The sequence below is a fragment of the Mesoplodon mirus genome (genome assembly GCF_964341445.2).
Source record: "Mesoplodon mirus genome assembly, chromosome: 8".
Lineage (NCBI taxonomy): Eukaryota > Metazoa > Chordata > Mammalia > Artiodactyla > Ziphiidae > Mesoplodon > Mesoplodon mirus.
Genome location: NC_138984.1, coordinates 34,052,501 through 34,080,472, shown reverse-complemented (window position 1 = coordinate 34,080,472; position 27,972 = coordinate 34,052,501). Strand labels below are relative to the sequence as shown.

Here is a 27,972-nt window from a genome sequence, read left to right as displayed (position 1 = left end):
TCAGTTTGGCCAGAGAGAAGAGAACGGCTACGAGTGTTCGCAAAAAAAGTGACAGTCATGGTGAGGTCATTCTGATGACTTCAAAGCAGGGCGATCGGGGGAGTAAAGTCTAGCGGCTAGCATTTTCCAAATGCCAAATGCTTAAGGCAAACAGACGAGACAGCTTCGCATTTCTCTCAAGGTAAAATACATCATATATGGGAGTTTAAAAAACAATTTAAAAAACGCGACGGTTGGGCTTCCCTGGTGGCGCAGTGGTTGAGAGTCCGCCTGCCGATGCAGGGGTTCGTGCCCCGGTCCGCGAAGATCCCACATGCCGCGGAGCCGCTGGGCCTGTGAGCCATGGCCACTGAGTCTGCGCGTCCAGAGCCTGTGCTCCACAACGGGAGAGGCCACAATAGTGAGAGGCCCCCGTACCACACACACAGAAAAAAACGCGATGGTTTTCTCTTTCAGATTTCCGTGAGCCTAACCGTGTAGAGCTCACTTTCTTCCCTAAGAAATCTCGCGATATTTTCGTGGTCCTCTGTGGCGGGAACATAACGGAAGCCAGGGCGCACTATGCGCACGTCATCTGGCGGAAGTGAGGTCATAACCTAGAAGCCTTGGAGAAGGAGAAGTGCGTTCATGGGTTCTGCTTGTAGTGCAGTGTGGAACGTTTAGGCAACGTGATCTGGTTCTTTGCGGGAAGGTGGGCGCCCTGGTGCTTGGCCAGCCGTGGCGTTGCGGGCCTTTGGGGGCCGCAGATTTGGTCTTTTTTCACTGATATAAGAGCTCGGCGGCGGGCCGCGCAGTGCCCTGACCCGTCGTCACCATGTTGGTGCTGTTTGAAACGTCCGTCGGCTACGCCATCTTTAAGGTAGGTGGGAGATTGAGCCGTTGGAGGGGGAAGGCAGGTGTTGGGCAGGAGAGGAGACGGAAAGACGTAAGGAGAGGACGATGGTGCTCAGGATCGCGTGGGCGCCTTTTCTGTCCCCCTGCTCTGAAAGAAAGGGGGAAGGCTTTGGGCCTGGGAGGCGCATGTTTCGGTGAGCACGTGGCCGCGCCGTTTGGGGCGCTGGGTTCAGTAAGAGGATTTGGCCCAGTTAGAGAGGTGGACAGGAGACGTATTCGAATTTTACAGGTTATGAGGAGTATGGGTTTTGTCCTGAGAGTTTTGAGGAATGATTGGAAGGTTTTAACAGAGGAGTGACCTCATCTAACTTTGTCTTTTAATGCACTTGTTTTGCTCTGTGCAGAATAGATTACGAGGGATGGGGTGCAAGAACGGAAGAAGGATATTTTTGCATTAATGTAGACGAGATGAAATTGCTTCGGTTAAGGCTGGCATGGAGGGAAAGAAATATCAGGAGAAAATTAGAAGGTAGAACTGACGAGATTGGCTGGTTGAAGAATGCGAGGTTTGGGTTTAAGTAAGTGGGTTTGTGGTGGTAGGGAAGGGAAGAGAAGGTTTAGGGATTTGGGGGCTGGGAATGGGGAGGATACTAAAGAGTTGCAGTTGGGCTGTGTGAAGCTTTCGATGTCTGTTAGACGTGGAAATACAGTGGTCATTTCAGATTTGAAGCCCAGGGGGGAAATCTGAGCTGGATATAACCAACCTGAGTTTTGGTTTTTTTAATAGGGAAAGTTTGAAATTAACTTCAAGTTCATCAGCAAGGAAATAACTGAGCAATGGGACGCTCATGTAATAGGGTGCTGTTGAGATGTTAGGAAGCATGAGGTAAATTGAGTTCTATCTACGTGTCGGACTCTTGGGTTCAACGAATATAGCAACGAAAAACAGATTTTTCATATGTACTGATAAGTCAAAAAATGCTAGGTAAACTATATACAGTGTGATTCTAGTTATAAATCAAAAACCTGTGTGGTACACGGGTGCATAGAGTCTGGAAGGGTACATACCAACATGTTTATTTGGGAAAGTTTTTCATTTTATTTTCCAAGTTTCTCTTTGACATTTGAAAATATACTTCTATTTGCATGTTACATTAAATACTTGTTATTTTTAAGAAAACCAGTGAGATAATTAAAAACCGAAAGCTGATTTTGCCTCTTTTTCCTCTCGTTAGAGTTGTCTGAGATTGTAGTATTAGCAGTTTTAAGGGACTAAAAGGCTTTGGACCCTGGGAACGGGTCTATTAGACTTTCCCCAGCTTTTTGCAGTCTTTTCTAAATTATTATTATTATTTTAATATTTATTTGGTTGCAGCGGGTCTTAGTTACAGCAGGCACGCTCCTTAGTTGCGGCTCTCAGGCTCCTTAATTGTGGCTCTCAGGCTCCTTAGTTGTGGCATGTGAACTCTTGGTTGCGGAATGCATGTGGGATCTAGTTCTCTGACCAGGGATTGGACCCCGGCCCCCTGCATTGGGAGTGCAGAGCCTTAACCACTGCACCACCAGGAAGGTCCCTCTAAATTCTTAGAGTTCTGCACATGCCCCCAAATTCTCTTAGCCAGAGTAGTCTGTCATATTTTGAATCAGCGTCTGTGGATGAATTTCATCCAAATAGATGTTACGGATACTTTCCTGACCTGGATGCTAAGAGGGGAGGGGTAACTTTGCACTGTCCAGTGGTTGCTTCTAACAATGGGGAGGAGTTGGGTTTAGCAATTGTATAGTTTATAGACCTGGATCATAAAGTATAAAGTCATATGATTTATTGATTTCTACTAGTAAAGAGTATTCTCCATAAAAATAAGTCTTGAGTATTCTGTTGCAGTTTTTAATGTTGTTTATCTGCAAGCTACTGTTGAACATTGTTAAAAATTGTGGTTTATGTTTTAGGTAACCTAATATTAGAGAAATAACTAAAGGCTTAAATATATTGAAATATTGCTTCATTTATAAATATTTGGAGTTAGTAGCTGTTATTGATTCTTTCTGAATAAAATAGGCATACAGAGTATTCCGGAATTAGTGACGGTTGCACAATTTTGTGAAAATTACTAAAAAGTAAATTGTACACCTTAAAAGGGTGAATATCATAGTACGTGAAATATCTATGTGTGTGGAGATATGCAATACAAGGTTATTAGCTCCCTTTCCCATAATCTTTCAAAATGCTGGGGTATAAAATTACCTTGGTTGCAAAAATCCATGCTTGAATGAGAATGCTTTAAGAAAGTTTTTCAAACTTTTTTTTAATCTCAGTTCACAGTAAAGAATACATTTTATATCATGGCCCAGTATATGCATATCCATATATACACAATGATTCAAAAAGCATTTAAAACTTTCCAAAAAATGTTGCTTGTTAATAAAGTTATATATAAATGCAGAGACAATACCTAAAAGAACTATTATTATTATTTGTCGAATATTGCAGAAACTCAAGCCTGTGTCCCTTATGTCACATGGCACACAGAGTAAGACTAGACATTCTTCAGTCTTATTCATCCCAGACCTTTTGTAGCTGTGCTTCCCAGTATGGTAGCCACTAGCCACATACAGCTATTTAGCATTTGAAATGTAGCTAGTAAAGCTGTGGAGATGAATTTTAATTTTAAGTCATTTAAATTCTTAGTAGTCACGTTGTACAGTGCTGCTGTGTAGCATAGTGGTGTGTGTTCCTTTATTTCTCAAGGGCTCGAGGAAGAGCTTTTTACGTGACTACCGAAGTTCCTATATAACATGATTACTATGCAATAAGCTTTCCAGCTTTGTTGGGTATAACTTACATACTATATAACTCACTTTTTGTAAACGTAAATAGGTACATATGGTACTTATTATAGTAAAACTAGCCAACAGTGTAACAGCAGCGCTAAAGATTTCAGTGGTGACAAAAGCTAAGTTATTCATTCCGTCTTAAAACAAAATGATAAAACTTAAAATGGATTTTGCATATTAATATTTCAGATTTCCTTGTCTGAAAATGAATGATTAAAAATTTGAGATAGATGGGGCTTCCCTGGTGGAGCAGTGGTTGAGAGTCCGCCTGCCAATGCAGGGGACACGGGTTCGTGCCCCGGTCCGGGAAGATCCCACATGCCGCGGAGCGGCTGGGCCCGTGAGACATGGCCGCTGAGCCTGCGCGTCTGGAGCCTGTGCTCCGCAACAGGAGAGGCCACAGTGGTGGGAGGCCCGCGTACTGCAAAAAAAAAAAAAAATTGAGATAGATGTATAACAGAAAATGCAGTAGTTATTTCTAATTCTGTTTTTGTTCAGACTTTATTAGTAATGTTCTTTTCAGTCTGTTGTGCACGACTGGGAACATAAAGTAGCCAAGGTTTTGTTTGCCATAACAAAGTCCTTGGAGACCTTTCAGTGGTCATGAATTAACATGATTTCATTACATTTCCTTTGTTGTTTTAACTTGAAATAATATCTCTTTAATATACCAATTTTGTTATCCAAATTTTATCTTCAAATATACTTGCTTTTCAACTAGAAAAAAAAGTGAATTTTACTCATGAGTCATATCCCCTATTTGGTACGTATCCTGTCAACAGTCATTGAACTTTAGGTATGGTTAACCGCATTCTGAGTAAACTACTACTAAAAATCACTACTATTCTGTGAATTTCCTCTAACAAAAAAATAACTTTGAATTAAAGTTTCAGTGCATTCATGAGATTTGATGGAATGTCTTTGTATTCTAAAGTTTTAATGATATACAAAACAGAACTGTTAGTGGTTTGTACTTTTTTAATATAAAACAGTGTGCTTTGCAATTGTTTACTGCTTCATTACTGATTCCTGTTTTTCCAGTTCTGTAAATATGTTTGATTCAGCTGTGTGTGGGATTAAATTTAAACAACACAGTAAATCCTTAAAGTCATCTTGCCAGTCTCATCTGACAGAAAATAAAGGTGGTGTGCAATATCGTATTTCTTCATGTTTCATCATGGAAATATGTACTAGGCTATAACTGGGTAATAAGTCTTACTATGCAAGTATTCTGTGGTACTGTGGTACTGTGGATTTGGTGAAATGTGGCTTGTTGGTAAGGTATAATTTTTAGTTGATCAGCAGCCTTTTCCCACAAGATATGTATAATATCTATAATACTATATTTCATCAAGTATAATACACTGTTATTTTACACTGCTAGTTAAACTGACTTGCCATCAATTGTAAGACATCCCAATTTCAAGGATGTTAAATATGGGGTGAAATGGATTTTAGGATTGATCCTACCCTAGCTTATACTTGGGCAGCTGACTTATCACACAGTATTGGTGAGGGTGTAGGAAAATAAGAACTTCTATTCACTCTTGATTTAAGTGAAAGTAATAGAAGTTTTTGAAGGCATTTCGATAATACATCTGTCAACATGCGTTTCTTATATGATCATTTAACTCCACTTCCAATAATTTGTCCTAAGAAATACAGCATGTATACATACAAAAGTATATATATTTATCAATAAGGGCATAAACGATGGTATATTCATACAAGGCAATTCTTGTTAAAACCTAGAGTTACGTCCACAATATGTTAAGTGTTAACTGTATAGCACGATTCCTAAAAGTACGCATTAATAAAATGAAGCATAGACAGTCAAAAAGTCTTGAAGAATATATACCTAAATGTTAATGGCTGTGTTTCATAGATAAAAGTACCCCTTTTTCCCCTTGGCATGTTAAAATTTCTTACATAAGGATGTGTCTTAGAACTAATGGTATCTTAGTTTTAGAAAAATCCGTAGTTCTTGTCAGGATGTTCATAGCAATAAATAACAAATTTTTTTAATTATTTATTTATTTATTTTTGGCTACATGGGGTCTTCGTTGCTGGGCACAGGCCTTCTCTAGTTGCGGCAAGCGGGAGCTACTCTTCGTTGCGGTGCGCGGGCTTCTCATTGCAGTGGCTTCTTGTTGCGGAGCATGGGCTCTAGGCACGCGGGCTTCAGTAGTTGTGGTGCGCGGGCTCTAGAGCGCAGTCTCAGTAGTTGTGGCGCACGGGCTTAGTTGTTCCACGGCATGTGGGATCTTCCTGGACCAGGGCTTGAACCCGTGTCCCTTGCATTGGCAGGCGGATTCTTAACCACTGCGCCGCCAGGAAAGTCCCTAAAGAACAAATTTTATTGTGTAGAAAGTAGGCAAATAAATTCTTTTGATCTGTGAATATGACAGGCTTTGTGAAGGGGTTAGGGAGCTCCTTAAAAATAGAAAGTTTTAAACAAATACCCAGCTAGATCTCAATTCCATCCAGTTACTCATTGGGCTACTTGATTTATTAGTTTGACCAAAAATTTGTGCTGGGTAAGAAAACTGGTAATTTCAGAGAGAAAAATAGCTCCCACCACCCTCATTTTGCATGTACAATTGTACTTGAAGAGTATAGTTGTATATGCCTAAGCTGTGCGATTTAAAGAAAATTATTTTAAATATTTATTTACAGGTTTTGAATGAAAAGAAACTTCAAGAGGTTGATAGTTTGTGGAAAGAATTTGAAACTCCAGAGAAAGCAAATAAAATGTAAGTCATCTTGAAACTAAGAACTTAGCAGTTAACATTTAGAGGTTTTTGTTTTTGTTTTGTGTGTTTGTGCCCCCCCTTCATGTAATATATCCATAACTTTTTGTTTTGAACTCTATGTCAGGAATAATATTGGTATGAGCTCAATTATTCGATTCCTTATTTGGAGCATAGGCTATCTCAGCTAATTTGTATTAATTGCAGTTGAGATTGGACAGCACCCAAAAAAACACTATTTTTGTAAGATATTTGAAAGCATAAATTGATTGTGAATTAAGTATAAATTTCTGTTTAAAGTAATAACTGTCAAAAGCATGGGCTGCTAATTGATTTAACTTATAATTTCTCTAAGTTAGTGATATTCAGGTGTTTTTGAACTTAATTCATAGTTTACTTATTCTTTATGACTAGTATTTCCTAGCTCCCTCTGGCGTAGTAAAATAACTAGCTAGTAAATACTGGAAAGGCATACCTTTGTTCCCCAAGGTCTCTGGACAGGAATATAGAATATAACCTTGATGCCCATTCTAAGAAAGGAGCTGGTTTTTCCTCAAGGCAGAGTCAAGAAGGCTGTTTCACCATCTGTGAATCACCCTGTGAAATATCCCATTTGGTGAGTGTGGTCCTAGGAAGGAGCCGACTGATCTCTTGATTATGTCCTTGGATGCCAAAGGGCATTTCATAATTCATCTGCTAGTGCTAATAAAAACTCACTAGAATAGAAGGAAACTACTCAAGCTTGCTAAAGAGTGTTGAACCCAAAGAGATGTCATACTAAATAGTTAGGGAAACATGGTATACTGGAAAACCATGCTTCAGAGTAATGTGTATAACGTGATTGCATTTTGCAGGTGTTGCTGTACACCTATATATATGCATTTATGCAAATATACAGAGATATGAACAAATGCCACTTCAGTTGAGTGGAAATGGGGTTAGGTGGAATAAGGTGAAATAATTGCTTTTTTCTTACCTCTTTCTATTGTTAAGTGTGCATTTAAGGTACCACCAGGGTGTTCCCTGACGAGGTGAGAAAACCTTGCTTAAGATAACATTATTTTAGACACAGTGGAAGACTAGTTTTCCTTTTTAAAGGGCTGTATGCTTTAGTTGTCTGAGTTAACTTGATTCATTGTTGTCGATGATGTATCCTTTTTGGACCTGAATTTACGTGATCTAACTCAAATATTCGTCACTACCACTGAGACAACAATGGATTAACTGTATGTATTTGTTTTGATATAAAATAATGTTACCCTGCACATAAGTGAGTAGGGAGGAAGGGGGTAAAGTAAGGGTAACAGGAATTAGATCTAACAATTAGTTATTTTTTAATGGAACCTGTACTGGATGCACAAATCAATGTCATGAGATTTCTGGCGTAAGAGGGACCCTTACACCTTTTCTTAAGCCACTTCTGTGCTGTATAGTAAGAGGCATTTGTGTCAACATCTTTCCTGTGGTTTAGATGTGGTAGCAAACCTCTTTTCTGTTGTTCCAAGTTTCCTTCAAAACCTACAACCTCTATAGTAGTTCAGACATTACTAGCCTGACATTTAGAGAAATTGGTCATTTTAGAAGAATATCTAACTTTACACCAATACCCAATGGCAGGAAAATTTTTTATTGGTGTATGCTTTGGAAACAGTCCAATACCTCTTCTCCTAAATATGTGGCTTTTGCACAGTGTGCCCCCATAACATTTTTTTTTTCCCCTTAATTCTAGAGTAAAGCTGAAACATTTTGAGAAATTTCAGGATACAGCAGAGGCATTGGCAGGTAAAGTCAAAGACTGGCTTTTTTGGTTTTTTAGATATTGGTGATTTGTCATCCTCATTAAAAGATTGTTTGCTTCAGTTGCCTGAGTTAACCCTATTCAATGTTGTCAATGATGCATTCTTTTTGGAACTGAATTTAAGTGATCTAACTCAAATTCGTCACTACCACTGAGACAACATTGAGTTAGCTTTTTTCACTATAGGGCTGGTTTTTCCCCTACATGTGATGAGAGGTGAGAAGTGGTTAAGTTGATCTCCCTGTGGAAACCAACAGCATAATGCTGAAGCACAATTCAGTAAAAGCTGTTCTACAAGGGATCAAGGTAATGTGGTCAAGTACACTGCTCTCTGATCATTTCAATCCAAGGGTAAAGTTGAGAATAGCCAGGATTTAGAGTTGGAATAATAATAAAGCAGCTCTCCAGGTATATACATTTTTAGTTTCAAAAAGCACAGTATTATTAAAAGATTTAAGAAAACTAGTAGAGGTGTGTGTGTGTGTGTGGTGGTTTTGTTTGTTTGTTTTGTTTAATACACAAACTACAGAATTGCATAACAGTTTACCTGAAGGGGGCATGATTTTTTTATGATTTAGAAGAATGGAGGACTGTTACATCCTTCAGCTAGTCCTAGGGATGAGACAACAGACATGAGTAGGGTTTAATGACTAGGCTTGGCTTCAGTAGGCACTTGGTCTCAGTGTTCTTTTAATGCTAGGGAAAACAAGATCAGATATAAAACTCTAATCATGAATTTTCAGTTGCTTAAATTCTGTATCCCAGATCAGCCAACTACTTAGTGGTATAATTTGAAAATGAAGGACCATAATGAAGAGTATGGCTTAAAATTAAGCCATAAGATTCATTTGACTGAACCAAGTAATTTTGTTCACCGCCACAGGAGAAGGGTATAGTTCTCTTATATAGTGAAAGTTAAGAATCTTATTAAATATGTTGGAATATTAATGGGCCACCCCAACCTTGGCAGAGGGGTGAGCTGAAGGAGGAGCCAACGAGGCCAATTTTCAAATTTTTTAAAATAGTTCTAGGGCTGCACACATCCAGTAATTGAAGTCTTATAGAGCCATAAAGCATAAATGTGGTAATTTTTGCCTGGAAAATTTTTAAAAGATAGTTCTGTTCATCACAGCTTTAAAAATAAATATGGGTAGAATTTTGGTAATATCCCAGGCAAGATTGTGTTAGCTATTCTCCAACTCTGGGGAGCATCATTCATATAGATTGATTTGAGTAGCTCCTCTTGGAGTTGTAAAGTGCTGCAGCTCTGATCTCAAGTGGCCCTTTTTTGGGGGGCAGGTAGTCCTTAAAATAATGTAAGATAAATGGAGAAAATAGCATGCTGGGTAAAGTCAACCCCACACACTCTTCAGTCTAAATTCCATGAGGGCAGAGACTGTGTTGTTCACCGTGAAATCCCTAGCACAAAAATATTTTTGGGTAAATGAATGAAGGTAGTGAGCTCTGTCAGGAATCTAGTCATAGAAATCTACAATGCCTTTTCCCATCAGTTTTCACCAGAAAGTTGAACATCATCTTATTATTATTAAGAGAACAGAGTCCTTCCTGGGAATTAACTTCCCTCTCCCAGTTATAAGGCAGTTTTGACATGACAGAATTAGAACTAAGTGGTTGTAGATGTCAGGGAATACATTTAAAACCTGTAGCCTAAGAATGAGTCCAGTGTGTCAACTTATAGTGGTCTCAGCAGCTAAAATGTGCCATTTGCATAGCAAGGTTTATTTTTACTCTTGGTTAGACTTGTAAGTTTCACATCTTACAAACAGCCACAGTAAAGTTTGGAGCCAGCCTAAATTTGGATGAAGGGAGAAGACTGCTGAGGGATGCTGAATAGTGGCTAATAGAGAAGAGGAAAGATTCAGCTTCCCCTTATCCCTGTCACCATCTCTGTATACCATCTTTTAAAAATACATATAATGAAGAGTGATTAACAGGGAAGTTAAATGTTTGTGAATGTTAGAGTGGATCTAGAGTAGAAATTTTTTTACTTTTAAGAAATCTTAAAGGAGAACACTAGGTTAAAGTGTGAGTAAATGATAGGAAAGATTGAGAGCTAGAAGCAGGACATTGAATAAAATCTTTTAATTAGAGAAGATTAAACACTTGTAAGGAAAATACAATTATTAGAGAAATGTATATTAGAAAGGAGTCAATGTTTTACAATATGTAAATTGTTAGAACTCAACAAAAGTAGCTTGAATCTTAGCTTCCTAGAGTGTAGAGACCTCTGTAAGATCTGTGTGGTTTTTGTCCTCACCTTTCATCTTCCAGATAGCAGATAAAATGCACTTGAAATTCAAATGATTGGGAATTTGAATTCCCAAGGAGGAAAGAGCAAGTACCTGGCTGATTAAGCACAAACTGCTGCCTGACCTTAGAAATTGTGACAGACTTCCTGCCAGGCATACTTTAAATTCAGCCAAAACCCAGACAACTAGAGAGGTATTAGATTAATTAGTCCATGTGGGTCTAAAGGATCTAAGTATAGGTCTAAAGAAGGGTGAGAGTTATTAAGTAGCACATTTAGAGCTTGCCAAAAATGAAAACAGCCTCCAACTCAAATTGGCTGCCTTCAGTAGTAAGTTCTACAATCGCTGGAGGTTTTAAGTTAGAGGCCTGTTGACACATCTGGATCAAGGATTAGCAAAAGTAAGACCTCCACTCGGACATACTTAAACTGTGGCAGAACCTTCAAAATGAATACACTCCTTTTTACAGGAGTGTAAACAGGGTTGACAGAGTTTTTATGGTATTTCACAATCAGGCCAGTCGGTCTATAGTGACACAGGAGAGTGAATCAATTTATCATTCCAAAACAGATTGTTTCTAACAACTTACAATTCTGAGTTCAGAAGGATTGTGTGACATAGAGAAAGGAATGCTGGGTCTGGTTTAACTCCTGGTTCTGGAGTGGAAATGAGAGTGGGAAGATCAGATGAGATTGTGAAATATGTAACGTTTATCATTTCACTTCAGAAGTAATATTAAATTCAGCTTTTCTGAAAAGAAGTGGGGTTTTTTTTCTTTATTTATAAAATTTAAATAAAATCTTAAGCTCTTACAGTTAAAGTTTTGAGTTAACTGTTTTGTTTTTCTTCCTAAAAAAGCATTCACAGCTCTGATGGAGGGCAAAATCAATAAGCAGCTGAAGAAAGTTCTGAAGAAAATAGTTAAAGAAGCCCATGAACCCCTGGCTGTAGCTGATGCTAAACTAGGAGGCGTCATAAAGGTAGTTATAATTTTCTTTTATGCCTGCTGATCAGAACTCACCATACAGCATAAAGTCTGCAAAGCCTAGCTTTTGCAATGAGTTGTTTATCATAAGTTCTCAGATTTGAATACTTGATCGTTTTCCCCTACGCTACATAATAATTGGTTTCCAATATGATTATCAAAACTAAGGTTATATAAGTGATGCCCCAAATGATAACACTTTATGTATATCCTGGGATATTTTTGTTTAGTGACATTTTTTTCCCTTTCAACATAAATCACATTTCTTTTTTATTGTATGTGTTTATTGGAAAACTTTAGTAGGGAGTAGAATTGCTAAGGTTAAACATAAAGTGAGAATGGAAAGAAAGGCTGGATATATAGACTCCCAAACATGCAAGGCAGAAAATTTTAGAGGCCAGTTGCGATACTTTGTATGTATGTATGTATGTATTTTTGGCTGCATTGGTTCTTTGTTGCTGCCAGCGGGAGCTACTCTTTGTTGCAGTACGTGGGCTTCTCATTGCGGTGGCTTCTCTTGTTGAGGAACACAGGCTCTAGGCGCGTGGGCTTTAGTAGTTGGAGCACACAGCCCCGGTAGTTGCAATGCACGGGCTTAGTTGCACTGTGGCATGTGGGATCTTCCTGGACCAGGGCTCGAACCTGTGTCCCCTGCTTTCGCAGGCAGATTCTTAACCACTGCACCACCAGGGAAATCCCAGTTGTGGTACTTTGATTTTCAGTAGTTACAGTAGGTATTACAGTGCAAGTTCATGAACATACCTCTCATTCTTTTTCTTTTTTCTTTTTTTTTTTAGTTGAAGTATAGTTGATTTACAGTTCTCTCATTCTTGAAGTAAGGATCAATTCTAGGTGTTTGGAGGTAGGAAAGTGCTGAAGAGATTAGAGGGTTTTTTTTTTTGAGGTAGGATTGTGAATTAAATAAGTTCGTTTGGATAGATTATTTCTAATACCGTCAGGTAATGAAGTTTTCAGTGATACCAATCTCTATCTTCATCCTTTGAAGTGCCCAGAAGTCTTAGTTTATATTTTTCTGTTAAAAACATTAAATTTTAGCATAATAAACATACAGAAAGGCACATGGGACAGCAAGTTGCTGGCTGGTGGGATTATGAATATCTTTAATTTTTTCTTCTCAGTTTCCCCTTTTGCAAAACTTAAGCACTGGTTGTCTCTTGTATGCATACTAAATATTTGTTTCTTTAAATGTGATGCAACATACACAATTTTGCATGCTTGTTGTTTGCATTTGATGCAATAGAACTGTAAATATGTATGGAGTTAGCAAATACACTGCGAAGTGAAAAAAATGAAGGCGTCCAGAACAGATTCATCCTGTTTGCCTGGGGTGTGTAAAAACTTAAATTTTATAAAGATTTATGTATATGTATACACATATACATTAACGTTAGTATAGATTTGGAAGTACTTCAGGGATCCGAACAGTAGGGAAAAGGCCTAAGGCCCAGAACTTGTGCTTTTCATTCAGTTCCCTTCTCTATAGTACTATTGATTAAAACCTTCTGTGTGTATTACCTTTATAATTTTTATAAGAGGCTAAATAATGTAAGGTAGTAAAAGATCCCTCAAACCACCAAAAAGAACAAAATTACTAGGTTAAATTGTATTTATCTATTTATGGCTTTGATTCGTGTAGACAGGCTGCCTTCCCGGAAGCTTATACCAATTTTGACCTCTGCCAATAGTATATTCAAGTGTTCCTCCCACAAACACGAGAAACTGCTTTTATGAAACTGAGAAATGTATACATTTAAATCAATGCTATTTTAGTATTTAAATAATTTTAGGAAAAGTTTAGTTCTTTATTTGATACAAGTGTTCTTGTTCTTATAGGAAAAGCTGAATCTCAGTTGTATCCATAGTCCTCTTGTTAACGAACTTATGAGAGGAATCCGTTCACAGATGGATGGATTAATCCCTGGGGTAGAACCACGTGAAATGGCAGCCATGTGTCTTGGGTTGGCACACAGGTGAGATTTACTGGAAAATAGTCTTATTATTTTTATTTAATAAACAGTTATATAGCACAGTTCAAGGTATGTTACAAATACTATCTTAATTCTCAAGAATCTTATGAGGAAGGCAGTGATAGTATCCTCATTTAACAAATGAGGAAACTGATGCCCAAAGTCTGTATAGCTGGTAAGTGATGAAGCCATAATTTGAACCCAGGCAGTTTGGCTCCATTGTCTGGGCTCTGAACCTGATGATAGACATTCTCTGCCTCTGGTATTAGATGCCACAATTCTTGGGCTTTCTTTTCTCTTTTACATCTCCTAAATCATTTGCTACCATTCCATCTACTTGCCATCTCCCTGAATTTTCTCATCTGCTAATGATCTTCTCTTCTGTTTTGTGTGTGTGGCTTGTTTTATTGAGTTTTTTCTTGAGTTTTTATGAGGCAAAGAAAAACATTAACTTGTCACGTTTAACCAGAGGTCCGTTAGACCAGGAATTTCTGCTGTACTGTGATATATATAATCCTGAATAACTTGGCATTCTTTGAAATTGCACTACAATAATAGGGTTTGTGAAATAAAAATAGGATTACGGGTAAACCACTCAAAACCTAAGTAACTTTGTAACCCTAAAAAAATTAACAGTTAAAAAGACATGTTAGGGACTTCCTGGCGGTCCAGTGGTAAAGAATCCATCCTGCAGGGCTTCCCTGGTGGCGCAGTGGTTGAGAGTCCGCCTGCCGATGCAGGGGACGCGGGTTCGTGCCCCGGTCCGGGAAGATCCCACATGCCGCAGAGCGGCTAGGCCCGTGAGCCATGGCCGCTGAGCCTGCGTGTCTGGAGCCTGTGCTCTGCGACGGGAGAGGCCACAACAGTGAGAGGCCCATGTGCTGCTAAAAAAAAAAAAAAAGAATCCGTCCTGCAATGCAGGGGACTCGGGTTTGATCTGTGGTCAGGGAACTAAGATCCCACATGCCGCAGGGCAACTAAGTCCAGTGTGCCGCAACTAATACCCGGCGCAGCCAAAAAATAAAGGACATGTTAAATTTATATTACAGATATACTACAGTAAACAAAGGTCTGGACCTTTGAACAAATAAAATAAGATTAATTGGCATTGTGCACAGCAGTAGTTCTCAATCAAGGGCAATCAGATACCCCTCAGAAGACATTTGGCAATTGGGGTTGAGGCCAGGGATGTTGCTACATATCCGACAGTGCACAGAATAGACCCCACAACAAAGAATAATCAGGCCCACAGTGTTAATAGTGCCAAGATTAAGAAACCCTTATGTATAATATTGTTCCTACATGGCTTTCTTCTTTTCAGGTGTTACAGTGCTGTACTTTTTTTTTCCAGTGGCATAAAGCATTAAATATGCTGCAAAAATCATATGTGAACCAGTATGGTTTGAGCTGCACAGCATTATCCTATTTATCATTCATAAATTAATTCATGTTTCAGAAATGTAAGTTATAGCAGGACAGATGTACTTGTTTTCTTTTTAAATGTGTATTTTTAGAGCTTAAATATTGTATTCTTATTTAGCTAATTTTCCCATGCAGGAAAAAGGTAAACAGTATAGCTCCAGGACAGGGATTCTGGTAAAAGTTTTTTTAAGATGTTAATTAAATGCTTTTTTTTAGTGATGTGTATTTTTCCCCCTTCTCCCCAGCTTGTCCCGATACAGATTGAAATTTAGTGCTGACAAAGTGGATACAATGATTGTTCAGGCAATTTGTAAGTATAGTACATGTGAGGGCTAATCTGTTTGTCTCTTTGTTGTGGTTTTTTCCTACTGTTAAGATTATATCTTTTATAATTGTTGAGGAAGAAAAGGGAGATGAGCTAGAACTTTTAGTAAGTAAAGTAAATTGAAAAATGCAGAATAGAAGAAAGGAAAAACTAACTATAATTTGACTAGTTGGATAATATGGATTACACTATTAATGTAAACTGAATGATTTCTCTTTTTCCATGAAAAATGATAAAACCATAAGTGGGATCTGTGTTGTGTTTTATTTTGCTTTTTTCACTTGTGTATATAATAGGTCATTCTCCCATGTCATTGGGTGATTTTTGGACATCAAAGTCTTAACGATTTCCAATTTTTAAAATCCCTTTAAACAGCAATTGTATTTGTAGGTGTATATACCCAAAGAACTGAAAGCAGGTAATCAGATACTTACGCAGCTAATGTTCATAGTAGCATTATTCACAGTAGCCAAAAGGTGGAAACAACCCAAATACCCATTAACAGATGAATGGATAAACAAAATGTGATATATACATACAATGGAATATTATTCGTCCTTAAGAAGTTCTAATACATGCTACAACATAGATGAATTTTAAATGTTATGCTAGGTGAAATAAGCCACAGGCAAGAAGACAGGTATTGTGTGATTCCACTTATGAGGTACTTAGAATAGGCAAATTCATAGAGACAGAGAGTAGAAGAGATTACCAGGGGCTGGGGAGGTGGGGACGAGGAGTTATTATTTCATGGGTACAGAGTTTCAGTTTGGGTTGATGGAATAGTTCTGTAAATGGATACTGGTGGTGGTTGCACAGCATTCTGAGTGAATGTGAGTCACTGAAATGTACACTTGACAATGGTTAAATGGTAAATTTATATTTCATCACAAGTTTTTTAAAAATCCTTTTAAGTTCCTATTTTCTTTTTCATTTTAATCTACTGCAGCCCTGTTAGATGACTTAGATAAAGAACTAAACAACTACATTATGCGGTGTAGAGAATGGTATGGCTGGCATTTCCCTGAATTAGGAAAAATTATTTCGGATAATTTGACATACTGCAAGTGTTTACAGAAAGTTGGTAAGTAACTTGATCCTGTAAGGCATTGAAAATAGCCATTTATTTTTATTTATTTATTTCACTGTGACTCATTTAAAACATGAGTTACAGTGGGGTTTTTTCTTTTTCTTAAACTTCCAAGAGATTATTATGTCTTGCAGGTTTGGGAAGTGTAGCCATATTAATATCTGTTAGAGTTCAGGAAAAAATTAACTTTGACTTCAATGGCCTGTGCAGCAGAAAACATGGTTCTCTAATTTGGTTTTTCTTTTTTTTAAAAAATATATATATATAATTTATTTATTTTTGGCTGCGTTGGGTTCTTGTTGCCGTGCACGGGCTTTCTTTTAGTTGCGCTGAGTGGGGGCTACTCTTTGTTGCAGTACGCGGGCTTCTCATTTCGGTGGCTTCTGTTGTTGCGAGCACAGGCTCTAGGCGCATGGGCTTCAGTAGTTGTGGCACTCGGGCTCAGTAGTTGTGGCTTGCGGGCTCTAGAGTGCAGGCTTAGTAGTTGTGGCACACAGGCTTAGTTGCACCAAGGCATGTGGGATCTTCCGGACCAGGGCTCGAACCCGTGTCCCCTGCATGGGCAGGCAGACTCCTAACCACTCCGCCACCAGGGAGCTCCTAATTTGGTTTTTCTGGAAATGGCTTCTTATGGTTAATGTGTCTCAGTGAAGTTACCATTAATAAGGACAACTGTGGACTGGGGGTATCCTGAAATATATTAATAATAATTGATATTAAAAATCGTGTTGCTGTCTATACTGTTCGTGTTAAATTGTCTACTATTAGTACAGCAATATTAGTAGAAGAACGTGAGGATTGTTAATAAATAGGAGTTACTTGGCTCATATTATCATATTACTACCCCTAAGAACTCATGGCCCTAGCTTCAGTATAACCTTAGCTACAAATTGTCTATCACAGTATTGTAAGTCCTGTTTCATGGTGTATTTTGGTTTTTTTGTTATCTCTATTTTTTGGAGGGAGGTGGTGGGGAGAGAAATCAAGCCTTTATATGAGGAAAGTTACTAGGTCAAACTTGTTCGCTTTTTGTTTTGTTTAGGCATCCTTTTCGTTGGCTTATCTCTACTTTTTTTTTGACTATTTGGTGGATTTTATATAATTTATTGAAGAGTGATTCTCCCTCATCCTCTGCAAACATTCCATAGGCGATAGGAAGAATTATGCCTCGGCCACACTTTCTGAATTACTGCCAGAAGAGGTTGAAGCAGAAGTGAAAGCAGCTGCAGAGATATCTATGGGAACAGAGGTTTCAGAAGAAGATATTTGCAACATTCTGCATCTCTGCACTCAGGTAAACTATACACATAGAGAAACTAGTTGTGGTGGTACCAGCTCTGTAACTTCTGATGGCAATGATGATTTTTAAATGTATTGTTCACCTGATAAATAAATATGAGGGTGTTCAGTCACTACCTCATCTGATGCCATCTTGATTTATACTTAGAGGGGGAAATATATACTAAAATGAAGTTAAGAGTACTGTCTTATTTATATTGTTAGCATTATCTGAATAATAAATCCATTAAAAAGGCAGAGAAGTATAGCTGCAATTATTTAATTTTAACTTTTATGTTTATAGCCTGTATTTTTTCTCCCTTTCATTTGAAGATAGCTATACGAGAATCACAGGGGATGACAGAAATGTCTAGCCCTTGGAGTTTTTTAGAATAACAGTAATATTGATTAACATTATTTTTAGGCAGTGTATTAGCTTGTTTCCATACATTATCTTATAAGATCTTCACAACAGCCCTTTTATAGGAAACTGAGGTAAGAAATGGTTAATTTTCCCAGGGTTGTACAACTGCTCTGTGATAATTTGAGACTCCGATGTTTTAGACATATGAATTTTACACTGTTTTTACTCTTGTCATTTATGACTTACTCATTTTGTTCCCTACACTAGGTGATTGAAATCTCCGAATATAGAACCCAGCTCTATGAATATCTGCAAAATAGAATGATGGCCATTGCACCCAACGTTACAGTCATGGTTGGTGAATTAGTTGGAGCACGGCTTATTGCCCATGCAGGTGAGGATTTTAATGTAATTTGTAAACATGGGTATTGAGAGTTGAGTTGTTTTCTAGGTAAGATATTTTTTTCTTTTATCTTTAAACTACACTTATTAAAGTAATTCTAGGTAATAAATAGAAGTAAATGGTATATTTGTGAGGACTAAGGCCAAGGTGTTCAATGATGATTTTTATTTGTATGCCTGATTTCCTTTCGGATAATGAAGGCATCTTTAGTCACTGCCTCTTCTGAGACACTTGTGGTCCTTTGTCAAAAGTTTGTTTTGGTTAATTAGAACAAGCAGATGAATGCAGGAGCATGAAATCAGTTAGGATAGGCTTACCTCGTTTTATTGCACTTCACAAATACTGCTTTTTTTAAAAATTCAAAGCTTGTGGCAGCCCTGTGTAGACCAAGTCCATTGGCATCATTTTTCCAACACCATTTGCTCACTTCATGTCTGTGTGCCACATTTTGGTGATTCCCACAATAATTCAAACTTTTCCATTCTTATATTTGTTAACGTTGATCTTTGGTCAGTGATCTTTGATGTTACTACTACAACTTCCTGAAGGCGAGTGTATGTTTGTTGAATTTTAAACATGTAATTAGTGGTTGAGCAACTGCATTAATATTGATGTTTTCTGGGGAAGTCCTTGGCGGTCCAGTCGTTAGGACTCCACGCTTCCACTGCTGGGGGCCCGGGTTCAATCCCTGGTCGGGGGACTAAGATACCACAAGCCGCATGGCCAGGCCAAAAAAAAGAGAAAGAGATTTTTTTTCTTAATTGATGTTTTGTGACAGAAAATCAGTGCAGCACATCTAACAAAGCATCAACTTTAATACTTAATTATTGTGCTTATATCTCCTCATCCATATCTTTTTTTTTTTTTTTTTGGCTGCATTGGGTCTTCGTTGCTGCCCGCGGGCTTTCTCTAGTTGCGGCAAGCGGGGGCTACTCTTCGTTGCGGTGCGTGGGCTCCTCATTATGGTGGCTTTTCTTGTGGAGCACAGGCTCTAGGCGTGCGGGCTTCAGTAGTTGTGGCGCGTGGGCTTTGTTGCTCCGCGGCATGTGGGATCTTCCCAGACCAGGGCTTGAACCCGTGTCCCCTGCATTGGCAGGTGGATTGTTAACCACTGTGCCACGAGGGAAATCCTCCTCATCCATATCTTAAACAAGGGGTAAATAAAGTGTAAGAAGTTTATCACATAGATCTACTGAGATGTCCTAATACTAAATTTTCACTTTAATTATCTGTATGTTTTTTCATATCTATAGTAGTAGGATATCTGGTGTCTAAAATAAATCTCAGAAAAATAGGGGCTAGATTGGGTGGTGTCTGTGAATACGTGTGTTTTTATCTCTCCCACGGTATGCTAATGAAATGTGAAATAGTAATACCACCTCTTCAGGCAAATAAGTAAAATTGAACAAGTAACCTTCAATTTGTCATAGACATTCATCACAGACCTCTGCTTGTGGTGTTAATGGATGAATCACAAATGCTGAGGTATCAGGAATTTGGGGTAATTCCAGACTATAGAATCCTGTATTATATCAGATTTTTATTTACTCTGGTAGCTATAATATTAATATAGGTCTTTTTAATACATGGAACTTTCAAATACTTGCAAGTACATTCCTGGTAACTACTTCTTTTCTTTTGAAGGTTCTCTTTTGAATTTGGCCAAACATGCAGCTTCTACAGTTCAGATTCTTGGAGCAGAAAAGGCACTCTTCAGAGCCCTCAAGTCTAGACGAGATACCCCGAAGTATGGTCTCATTTATCATGCTTCACTTGTAGGCCAGACAAGTCCCAAACACAAAGGAAAGGTCAGTTACAGTTTTCCTAGAGTAGGCCTTTTTTTCCTCCAAACCATTTTCCTCCTACTGTTTCTTTTTCATCAAATAGAGAATGGTGAATTCTTTAAATAAACACTTATGTACACTGAAAGAAAAGGTTAGAAGAAAGGGTTAGTGCTTGCTGTTACTATTTTTCTAGACTCCACCCATTGGTGGGGACAGGGATGTCACATCAGAAGTTTTCTGTGTGGCAGGAAACATTTAACATCAATATTTATGACCTATAAAAAATAATAGCACATACACTGTGCTAACACTTGATAGGACTTTGGTGAATCCTCTTAATAGCCCTATGAGTTGTAGGTGTCTATTTTACAGAGGAGGAAACTGGGGCTTAAAGTACTTGGAAGCTTTTTACAGGATACATAGTTTAATAGGAATTGAAATGTTATAAAATTCAGAGCAGAGTGATGAGAGAGATAAAGGGTTCAGTAAAATAAAATACTAGTTAAGCTTGCGGGGGCTGAGGGCTATACTTAATCTGGATGATCTCATAGTGTAGGACTAATGTCACACAGTAGAAACTAAAGGAAGATGGAAGAATGGTTTGAGCTAGTTTTAGACATAAGATACTACAATATCTTTTCATCCAACAGAATAATGGTGGTTGTGTATATAACCAGTTAGCCATCATACTGTGGCAAAGATTGAAATAGAAGATAAGTGGCTTGAGTTGTATGGTTTACAATACTTTTGTAATTCCTGATTTTTAAAAAGTCCTAGAGTGAATTCTAGAGTCAATGATTTATCTGTAGTGTTCTCATGAATAAATTATTGAGAGAATTTTTTACATCTCATCTTGGAGTATAGTTTGAATGCCTCTAACTTCAAGTTCTCTATTAGATTTCTCGGATGCTGGCAGCCAAAACTGTTTTGGCCATCCGGTATGATGCTTTTGGTGAAGATTCCAGTTCTGCGATGGGAGTTGAGAACAGAGCCAAATTAGAGGCCAGGTTGAGAACCTTGGAAGATAGAGGGGTAAGAATCACATCCTGCATATTGCAGAAGTGTTACCTGTCAAAAGTTAATAAACCACGAGTAGTTTATGTACTTTTTCATTTCATTTGCTAACCAGTTTTACTTTTATGATACATTTTTAGTATGTCTAATATATTCTTTTTGTGCCTGCTGTTAACAGTTTACCTAATATATACAAAGAATTGACATACTACCATATATATTATAAAGAGATTATGCCTTAGAAAACTATTAATAATTTTTCTTTTCTTAGATACGGAAAATAAGCGGAACAGGAAAGGCATTAGCAAAAGCGGAAAAATATGAACATAAAAGGTGAGTGAGTACATTTGGGAGAGCATGAAGGAACAATTTTTGCTTATTTAAAAGTTAATTGTTGACAGTTTTTTTGTTGTTTAAAACAACTAAGTATCCCCCTAATTTATTTCTTTGCCATTTACAGTTTTCCATATTCACGTCTAGTTTTTAGTCATACACACATTTATACGTTGTGCAATAAGTACACATAATATATTTGTTTTGGCCTTTTTCCTTAATATTTAATTTACTCATTTCCGATAATATTTTTCCTTCATAGTTCCTATATAGTATAACATATCAAAACCAAAGTCCATTCAGAGTTAAGCCACAGGGAAACCTGTTTTTTGTTTGTTTGTTTGTTTTGTTTGGGGGGGGTTATGGTATGCGGGCCTCTCACTGTTGTGGCCTCTCCCGTTGCGGAGCACAGGCTCCGGATGTGCAGGCTCAGCGGCCGTGGCTCACGGGCCCAGCCGCTCCGCGGCACGTGGGATCTTCCTGGACGGGGGCACGAACCCGCGTCCCCTGCATTGGCAGGCGGACTCTCAACCACTGCGCCACCAGGGAAGCCCGAAACCTGTTTTTTTTTAAAAAAAAAAAAAAAAAAAAGAGTCAAAGAAAAAGTCTATAAGTGGCTAAGAGCCATGATAAGTATTCAGACCTCACTATGAAATTACAAAAGATACTTGTGGGGAGAGGTGTTTTTGTTACTATTTGAGATAATGTTCAATGCTGATGAGGTTGTGATGATAGAAATAGAATGTGGAAAACAGATTGACGGTATGTGTCAAGAGCCTTAAAAACATTTCTAGTCATTAATCCATAAACTGTGCTTTTAGGACTTCTTACAGTCCTTTAGGAAAATCTTATAAGTGGCAGGGAAAGCAATATAGTAACATCTCATTATAAATACGTATTTAGATATATGTTTTAGTATATACATTCATAAAAATTGTTTTCCTTGATTCTGAAAAGAAACCAAATGTATTCAGTTACGGACATTAATTAACATTTACTTTTATATTGTGAATTTTCTAAGATCTCTACAATGACCATGTATTTTGTAATTTTTAAAGCCTAATTTGTTGTGTTTAGTTGAAAAAAATGTGGATCTTTGTTTTTGGGCTTGGTTTTTGTTTTTCTTTTTTTTACAGAAAATCAAAAGTTTAATAACACATATATCTGGGAGAGACCCAGGAGAACCTAGTCACTACTTTGTTTCTTAAATTATAAATGTTTTTAACCTATAAAAGTTAACAGCTGTGAGCCTGCAAGATAGCTTAATAGAACATTCCTTAGCTTGTTGTTGTTGTTGTTTTTTCTTTTTTTTTTTTTTTTTTTTTTTGCGGTACTAGGGACTCCCACTGCCGCGGCCCCTCCCACTGCGGAGCACAGGCTGTGGACGCGCAGGCTCAGCGGCCATGGCTCACGAGCCCAGCCACTCCGCGGCATGTGGGATCTTCCCGGATCGGGAAACGAACCCATGTCCCCTGCATTGGCAGGCGGACTCTCAACCACTGCGCCACCAGGGAAGCCCCCCTTAGCTTGTTTTGAACAATTTTTTAATGTTCCCATGCCATTATGCTTATGACTTTAAACACATGTGCTTAAAGCACCAATTATGAGGTTTAGTTCACATTTTTGGCACGCAGTACTTTAATTTTTCTTTCTACTTTGTTAGAACAAAAGCAAACATTTGGGTTTCAAGGGATCTTTATCCATATATATCCCTTCTTGTTCCTCTGCCACTTGGAATCTTGTGATGGAGTCTTCTGTATTAAATTTGATTTAGGGTTTTTGTTTTGTTTTTCATTGAATTGCCCAGTGTTCTAAAAGTCGAATTGGTTCAGTTTTTACTTTCTAGTGTAATCATTTGGTATAAAGAGGTTTCCTCCATTTTTTCCCCCTATGCTGATTGACTATTTTTCTATACTATAGTCACTACATTGATTACTAAATCAATTCATTTAGCTCACCACTTCTCTTGAAGTGTGAAGTGTGACCTACTGTTGACACCTCTTTACCTTTTGGAGACTTTTTCATAAACTGCCCTAAGGCCACTAAAATGAAACAGCATTGTATGCTTGTGTAAGTATTACCTAATGACGTTTCCTTTTAAATCTCTTTAGAATTGATTACTGATATTTGTAGGGATTTTCTAAAATTCTATGGCTCTTTCAGTGAAGTGAAGACTTACGATCCTTCTGGTGACTCCACACTACCAACCTATTCTAAAAAACGCAAGATTGAACAGGTAGACAAAGAGGATGAAGTGGTTGAAAAGAAGGCCAAAAAAGCCAAGGTTAAAATTAAAGGTTAGTTTGAATTCTTTGTAATGTCATTTATACTCTTATTCCTTAAGAAGTACAGACTTCATAAATCTTGGGAAAGTACATACCATTGAACTTTATTGTGAAACCATCCATATTGAAAGCTAATGGTGTTTTAATAAACCATCATGTTCTCTGGGAATAATTAGGATATTGTTAAATTTATCATGTTTCATAGAGGAATGTGAGAAGTGCCTCTTTGAATATGTAGGATTATACTAAGTGTACTAAAACTTTAGTTTCTACCATGTGAACTATTTTGAGAATCAGCTTAAAATAGAAGAAAAAAGGTATGTGGTTTCTAAATTAGTTTTTGAAATATTTCTGTTATAGTAGAGCATAGAATTGATGCAGCAGTACTTTTCGTCATTGTTTCTGTTACATGGAAAGGACTAGAGTAATAACTGGGTAGCCTGCCAACAGAGTGATAACATTTAATAGGTGCTCACCAGTGAATTAGGCTCTCTTGCAGAGTTGATAAGTGAGCTCCCCCATTTATTAGCTGCACCTGTGTTGAGTGCCTACCAGCTGGTCTAGCAAGAAAGGCATTAAAGCAATGACTGATATAATTTTGGGTTTCTAAATAGCTTAGTGGTCAAAAGTACTATCAGGGCTTCCCTGGTGGCTCAGTGGTTGAGAGTCCGCCTGCCCCGCTGAGCCTGCGCGTCTGGAGCCTGTGCTCCACAACGGGAGAGACCACAACAGTGAGAGGCCCACGTACCGCAAAAAAAAAAAAAAAAAAAAAAAAAGTACTATCAGCAAATGTGGTCTCCTGCTCTGGGTGAAGAAAACATAAACAAGTTATTTATTTAAGTGATTCTATTTCCTAACTGAACAACAATAAAGAGATCCCTAAACCCATCAGTAACATTTGAAACACCCAACTCCAGATTTGTATCTTTACTCATATATTCATTAAGCTTTTCAAACTTAACATTCCTGGACCCTTACCACTCCCAGTCTGTGGCTCCATAATATTCTCCATCTTATAAATGGCAGCTCTAGTTGCTTTGGCCTTTAACACTGACTCTTTTTATAACCCAAGTCTGTTCTGGCAGCAAATCCTCTTAATTCTATTTTTTTATTATTATTTTTTTTGCGGTACGTGGGCCTCTCACTGTTGTGGCCTCTCCCGTTGCTGAGCACAGGCTCCGGACGCGCAGGCTCAGCGGCCATGGCTCACGGGCCCAGCCGCTCTGTGGCACGTGGAATCCTCCCGGACCGGGGCACGAACCCGCGTCCCCTGCATTGGCAGGCAGACTCTCAACCACTGCACCACCAGGGAAGCCCCAATTCTACTTTTTTAAAAGAAACAAAATTTTTTGTTTGGCTGCGCCAGGTCTTAGTTGCGGCAGGTGGGCTCCTTGGTTGTGGCATGCAAACACCTAGTTGCGGCACACATGTGGGATCTAGTTCCCCAACCAGGGATCAAACCCGAGCCCCTCTGCATTGGGAGCGCAGAGTCTTAACAACTGTGCCACCAGGGAAGTCCCTTAATTCTACTTCGGAAGTGTATCTAGAACTGAACCACTTATACCCATCTCTGCTGTTCTTAATGTAGTAGCTACAGTGGCACCCCCATTAGCTCTCTGATCTAATTCTACTCCTTGCTCACTCTGCTCCAGCCACACTGGATTCCTTGCTATTCCATGAACCTGCCAACCCCCCTTCTTTCCTAAAATAACCATAGCATTTGCTCTTCTCTTTACCTGAATGTTTTCCCTCAATATAGGTGCATAATTCACTCCCTTCCCTCTTTTATTTTGTTTTTTTCTTTTTAATTCCTTGGCCACATGGCATGTGGGATCCTAGTTTCTCGACCAGGGTTCGAACCCGTGCCCCCTGCAGTGGAAGCGTGGAGTCTTAACCACTGGACCGCCAGGGAAGTCCCCTCCCTTCCCTCTTTTAGGTATCTGCCTGACTATCCTGTCTAAGATGTCCACATGTATTGCCCTCCTCAGTGTTCCTCTTCTTTATCCTTAGGACTGTTTACTATGTAAAATATTTTATAGCATATCTTTTTTTCTTTTTTTGGTCTCTCCATTCTCCTACTAAAGTAAACGATTCATAAAAGCAGGAATTTTTGTCTGTGTTGTACCTTGCTGTATCTAGTTGTCTAGAACAAGCCCTGGCATATAGTAGGTACTAAGTAAGTATTTGATCAATGGATTTCTAATGATAGCAACCAGTTATTAAGTCCTCATTCTAATGTGCCAAGCATTCATGCTAAGCATTTTGCATAAATTTTCATGTGTTAAATCGTTAAATCCTAGAAATTGACCAGTGAGATAGACATTACTAAATTTTATAAGGATGAGGAAGTTGAGTTTATAAAGGTTATTAAATGACTTACTCAGGGTTTCAACAGGTTGGATAAACCCAAGTCTCCTAACTCCAAACTCTTATTAATCATTTCTAATATAATTGACTAGTCTCCCCCCAAACATGGGTTTGGTACAGATGATTTGTTTTAATCCTGATCTCTCTGTATAGCTACATGATCATGAGAATTTTACTTCTCTGAGCTTTCTATCATTTGTAAAGTTAGTAGTAGTATACTAGGTAGATATTTGAAGGACCTTTGCAATTGTAAAATTATGTAATAAACATTGGATAGTTGACCTGAATGACAGGAAAAAACTAAGACTCTCAGAGGGGTTTTGAGGGAGAGAAGTCTGATGCAATGTTAATTGTAGTATTTTACACTTAACCTTATTCAGTTGAAGAAGAGGAGGAAGTAGTAGAAGTAGAAGAAGATATAGTAGAAGTGGTGGAAGAACAGGAGACATCTGTGAAGAAAAAGAAGAAAAAGGACAAAAAGAAACACATTAAAGAAGAACCGCTTTCTGAAGAAGAACCATGCACCAGCACAGCAATTGCTGTATGTTTGTTTTTAATTACCAATACTTTATTGACATGGGCAGGGTTTCTATATTTTATTCTACTCTGTATATTAGAAATGAACAGGTAGCTTTTAAAAAATGGTTGCATTGATGAGGAAGTACAGCAACATTGTTGTGTTTATATTATAAAGGGCCATTTCCTAAACCTAGAACCTTATTGCAAAATGGGTTTTGTTAAGGGTGGAAGAGAATATCATTTGGTACAGATGATAAAGGTGGTTTTATATTTTTAGATTTTAGTCTTTGCTCCAAACTTGTTTTCCAGGGAAATAGAATAGACCTACTTTGCTTTTTATGAGGAAAAGTTATTTTTAATCACTCATACATTTACAGGTCTTTCAAAAGCATTCTTGTTGGTTATTTTCAGAGTCCAGAGAAAAAGAAGAAAAAGAAAAAAAAAAGAGTTAATGAGGACTAATGGAAGGAACCATTCTTTCAAAGATTTCTTAATTGAATCATCTGGATACATCATGCTTAAAATTCAGTCAGAAATACACCAGAGATGCTCTCTAAAATAATCAATGGGAGGTTGGATGAAGCAAAATGATTAATTATCAATAGCATTTCATACCTATTTGTGTCTCAACATCACATCAACTCTGTTAATTTTATTATATCATCATTTCTTAGAATATTTGTTATACAAATAAAAATATTTTCTTTGTATTTTAAGGCAGTTCTGTGGTTTCTCTGTTTTACGTAGAGAATTTTTGGCCATTTCTGTACGTTATTTAGCATTTGATGATTAGTATTTTGATAATTATACCTGAAAAGTGAGAGTTGTGAACCATTAATTTGAAACGTAGCCTTTTGGAAGGTAGCAATTAGATGGACCAGTTTAAGAATCCCACTCTAATATGTTTCTCTTTCCTTTTTGGACTGTCTTTCATTTTTTTCCTGTCTTTAAGTAAAGCTGTGTTTTGTGTTCAAGGTTTTAAAATCAGGTGAGCAAAACTTTTCGGTGTCTCTTCAGGAAGAAAAAAATTGTTCCTAACTTTATTTGTTTGCATTTCTGAAAGGTACAAGAAAATCATTATTAATCTAGACACTTGATTTATTTTTAAGGTAATCTAAAGTGACTTTAAAAAGGATAATACAAGATTATTTATAGAAAAGAATGGGGTTGGTTATAAAGGGAAAACAAGATGAGCAAAAATAAAATGTCAGTAGGAGTGAGGTGTAAACCAGGACATAGAACACCGAAGAGAAATCTTTGTTTCTAAAAGATGGTGTATAATAAATGAATGGCAGCCATATAGTCATGACAGCTACACGTTTCATGGA

The 27,972-nt window shown here is 37.9% G+C and overlaps 1 protein-coding gene across 3 annotated transcripts; it reads left to right on the top strand.

Annotated features, from left to right (window-relative positions):
* Positions 1–601: 601 nt before the first annotated feature.
* NOP58 (NOP58 ribonucleoprotein) lies at positions 602–27,360 on the top strand. Of its 3 annotated transcripts, none has more exons than XM_082630488.1 (15): positions 602–859; positions 6,346–6,422; positions 8,149–8,201; positions 11,346–11,467; positions 13,327–13,463; positions 15,128–15,192; positions 16,157–16,291; positions 17,446–17,591; positions 18,207–18,333; positions 19,987–20,150; positions 21,024–21,158; positions 21,412–21,473; positions 23,637–23,770; positions 26,506–26,666; positions 27,056–27,360. In XM_082630488.1, exons 1-15 carry the CDS (start codon positions 815–817, stop codon positions 27,104–27,106), a joined length of 1,614 nt encoding a protein of 537 aa, XP_082486614.1. In that variant the 5' UTR covers positions 602–814; the 3' UTR covers positions 27,107–27,360. The 3 variants fall into 3 exon arrangements, with proteins under 3 accessions (XP_082486614.1, XP_082486615.1, XP_082486616.1); XM_082630489.1 differs by lacking the exon at positions 602–859 and adding an exon at positions 1,622–1,720; XM_082630490.1 differs by lacking the exons at positions 602–859; positions 6,346–6,422; positions 8,149–8,201 and adding an exon at positions 8,263–8,523.
* The last annotated feature ends 612 nt before the right edge of the window (positions 27,361–27,972 follow it).

Bases quoted from the DNA above. Each gene is read 5' to 3' on its own strand.
- NOP58 (XM_082630488.1), top strand. From the start codon at position 815: ATGTTGGTGCTGTTTGAAACGTCCGTCGGCTACGCCATCTTTAAG. The intron at 860-6,345 runs GTAGGTGGGAGA...ATTTATTTACAG, and splicing joins TCGGCTACGCCATCTTTAAG to GTTTTGAATGAAAAGAAACT. The intron at 17,592-18,206 runs GTAAACTATACA...TCCCTACACTAG, and splicing joins TTCTGCATCTCTGCACTCAG to GTGATTGAAATCTCCGAATA.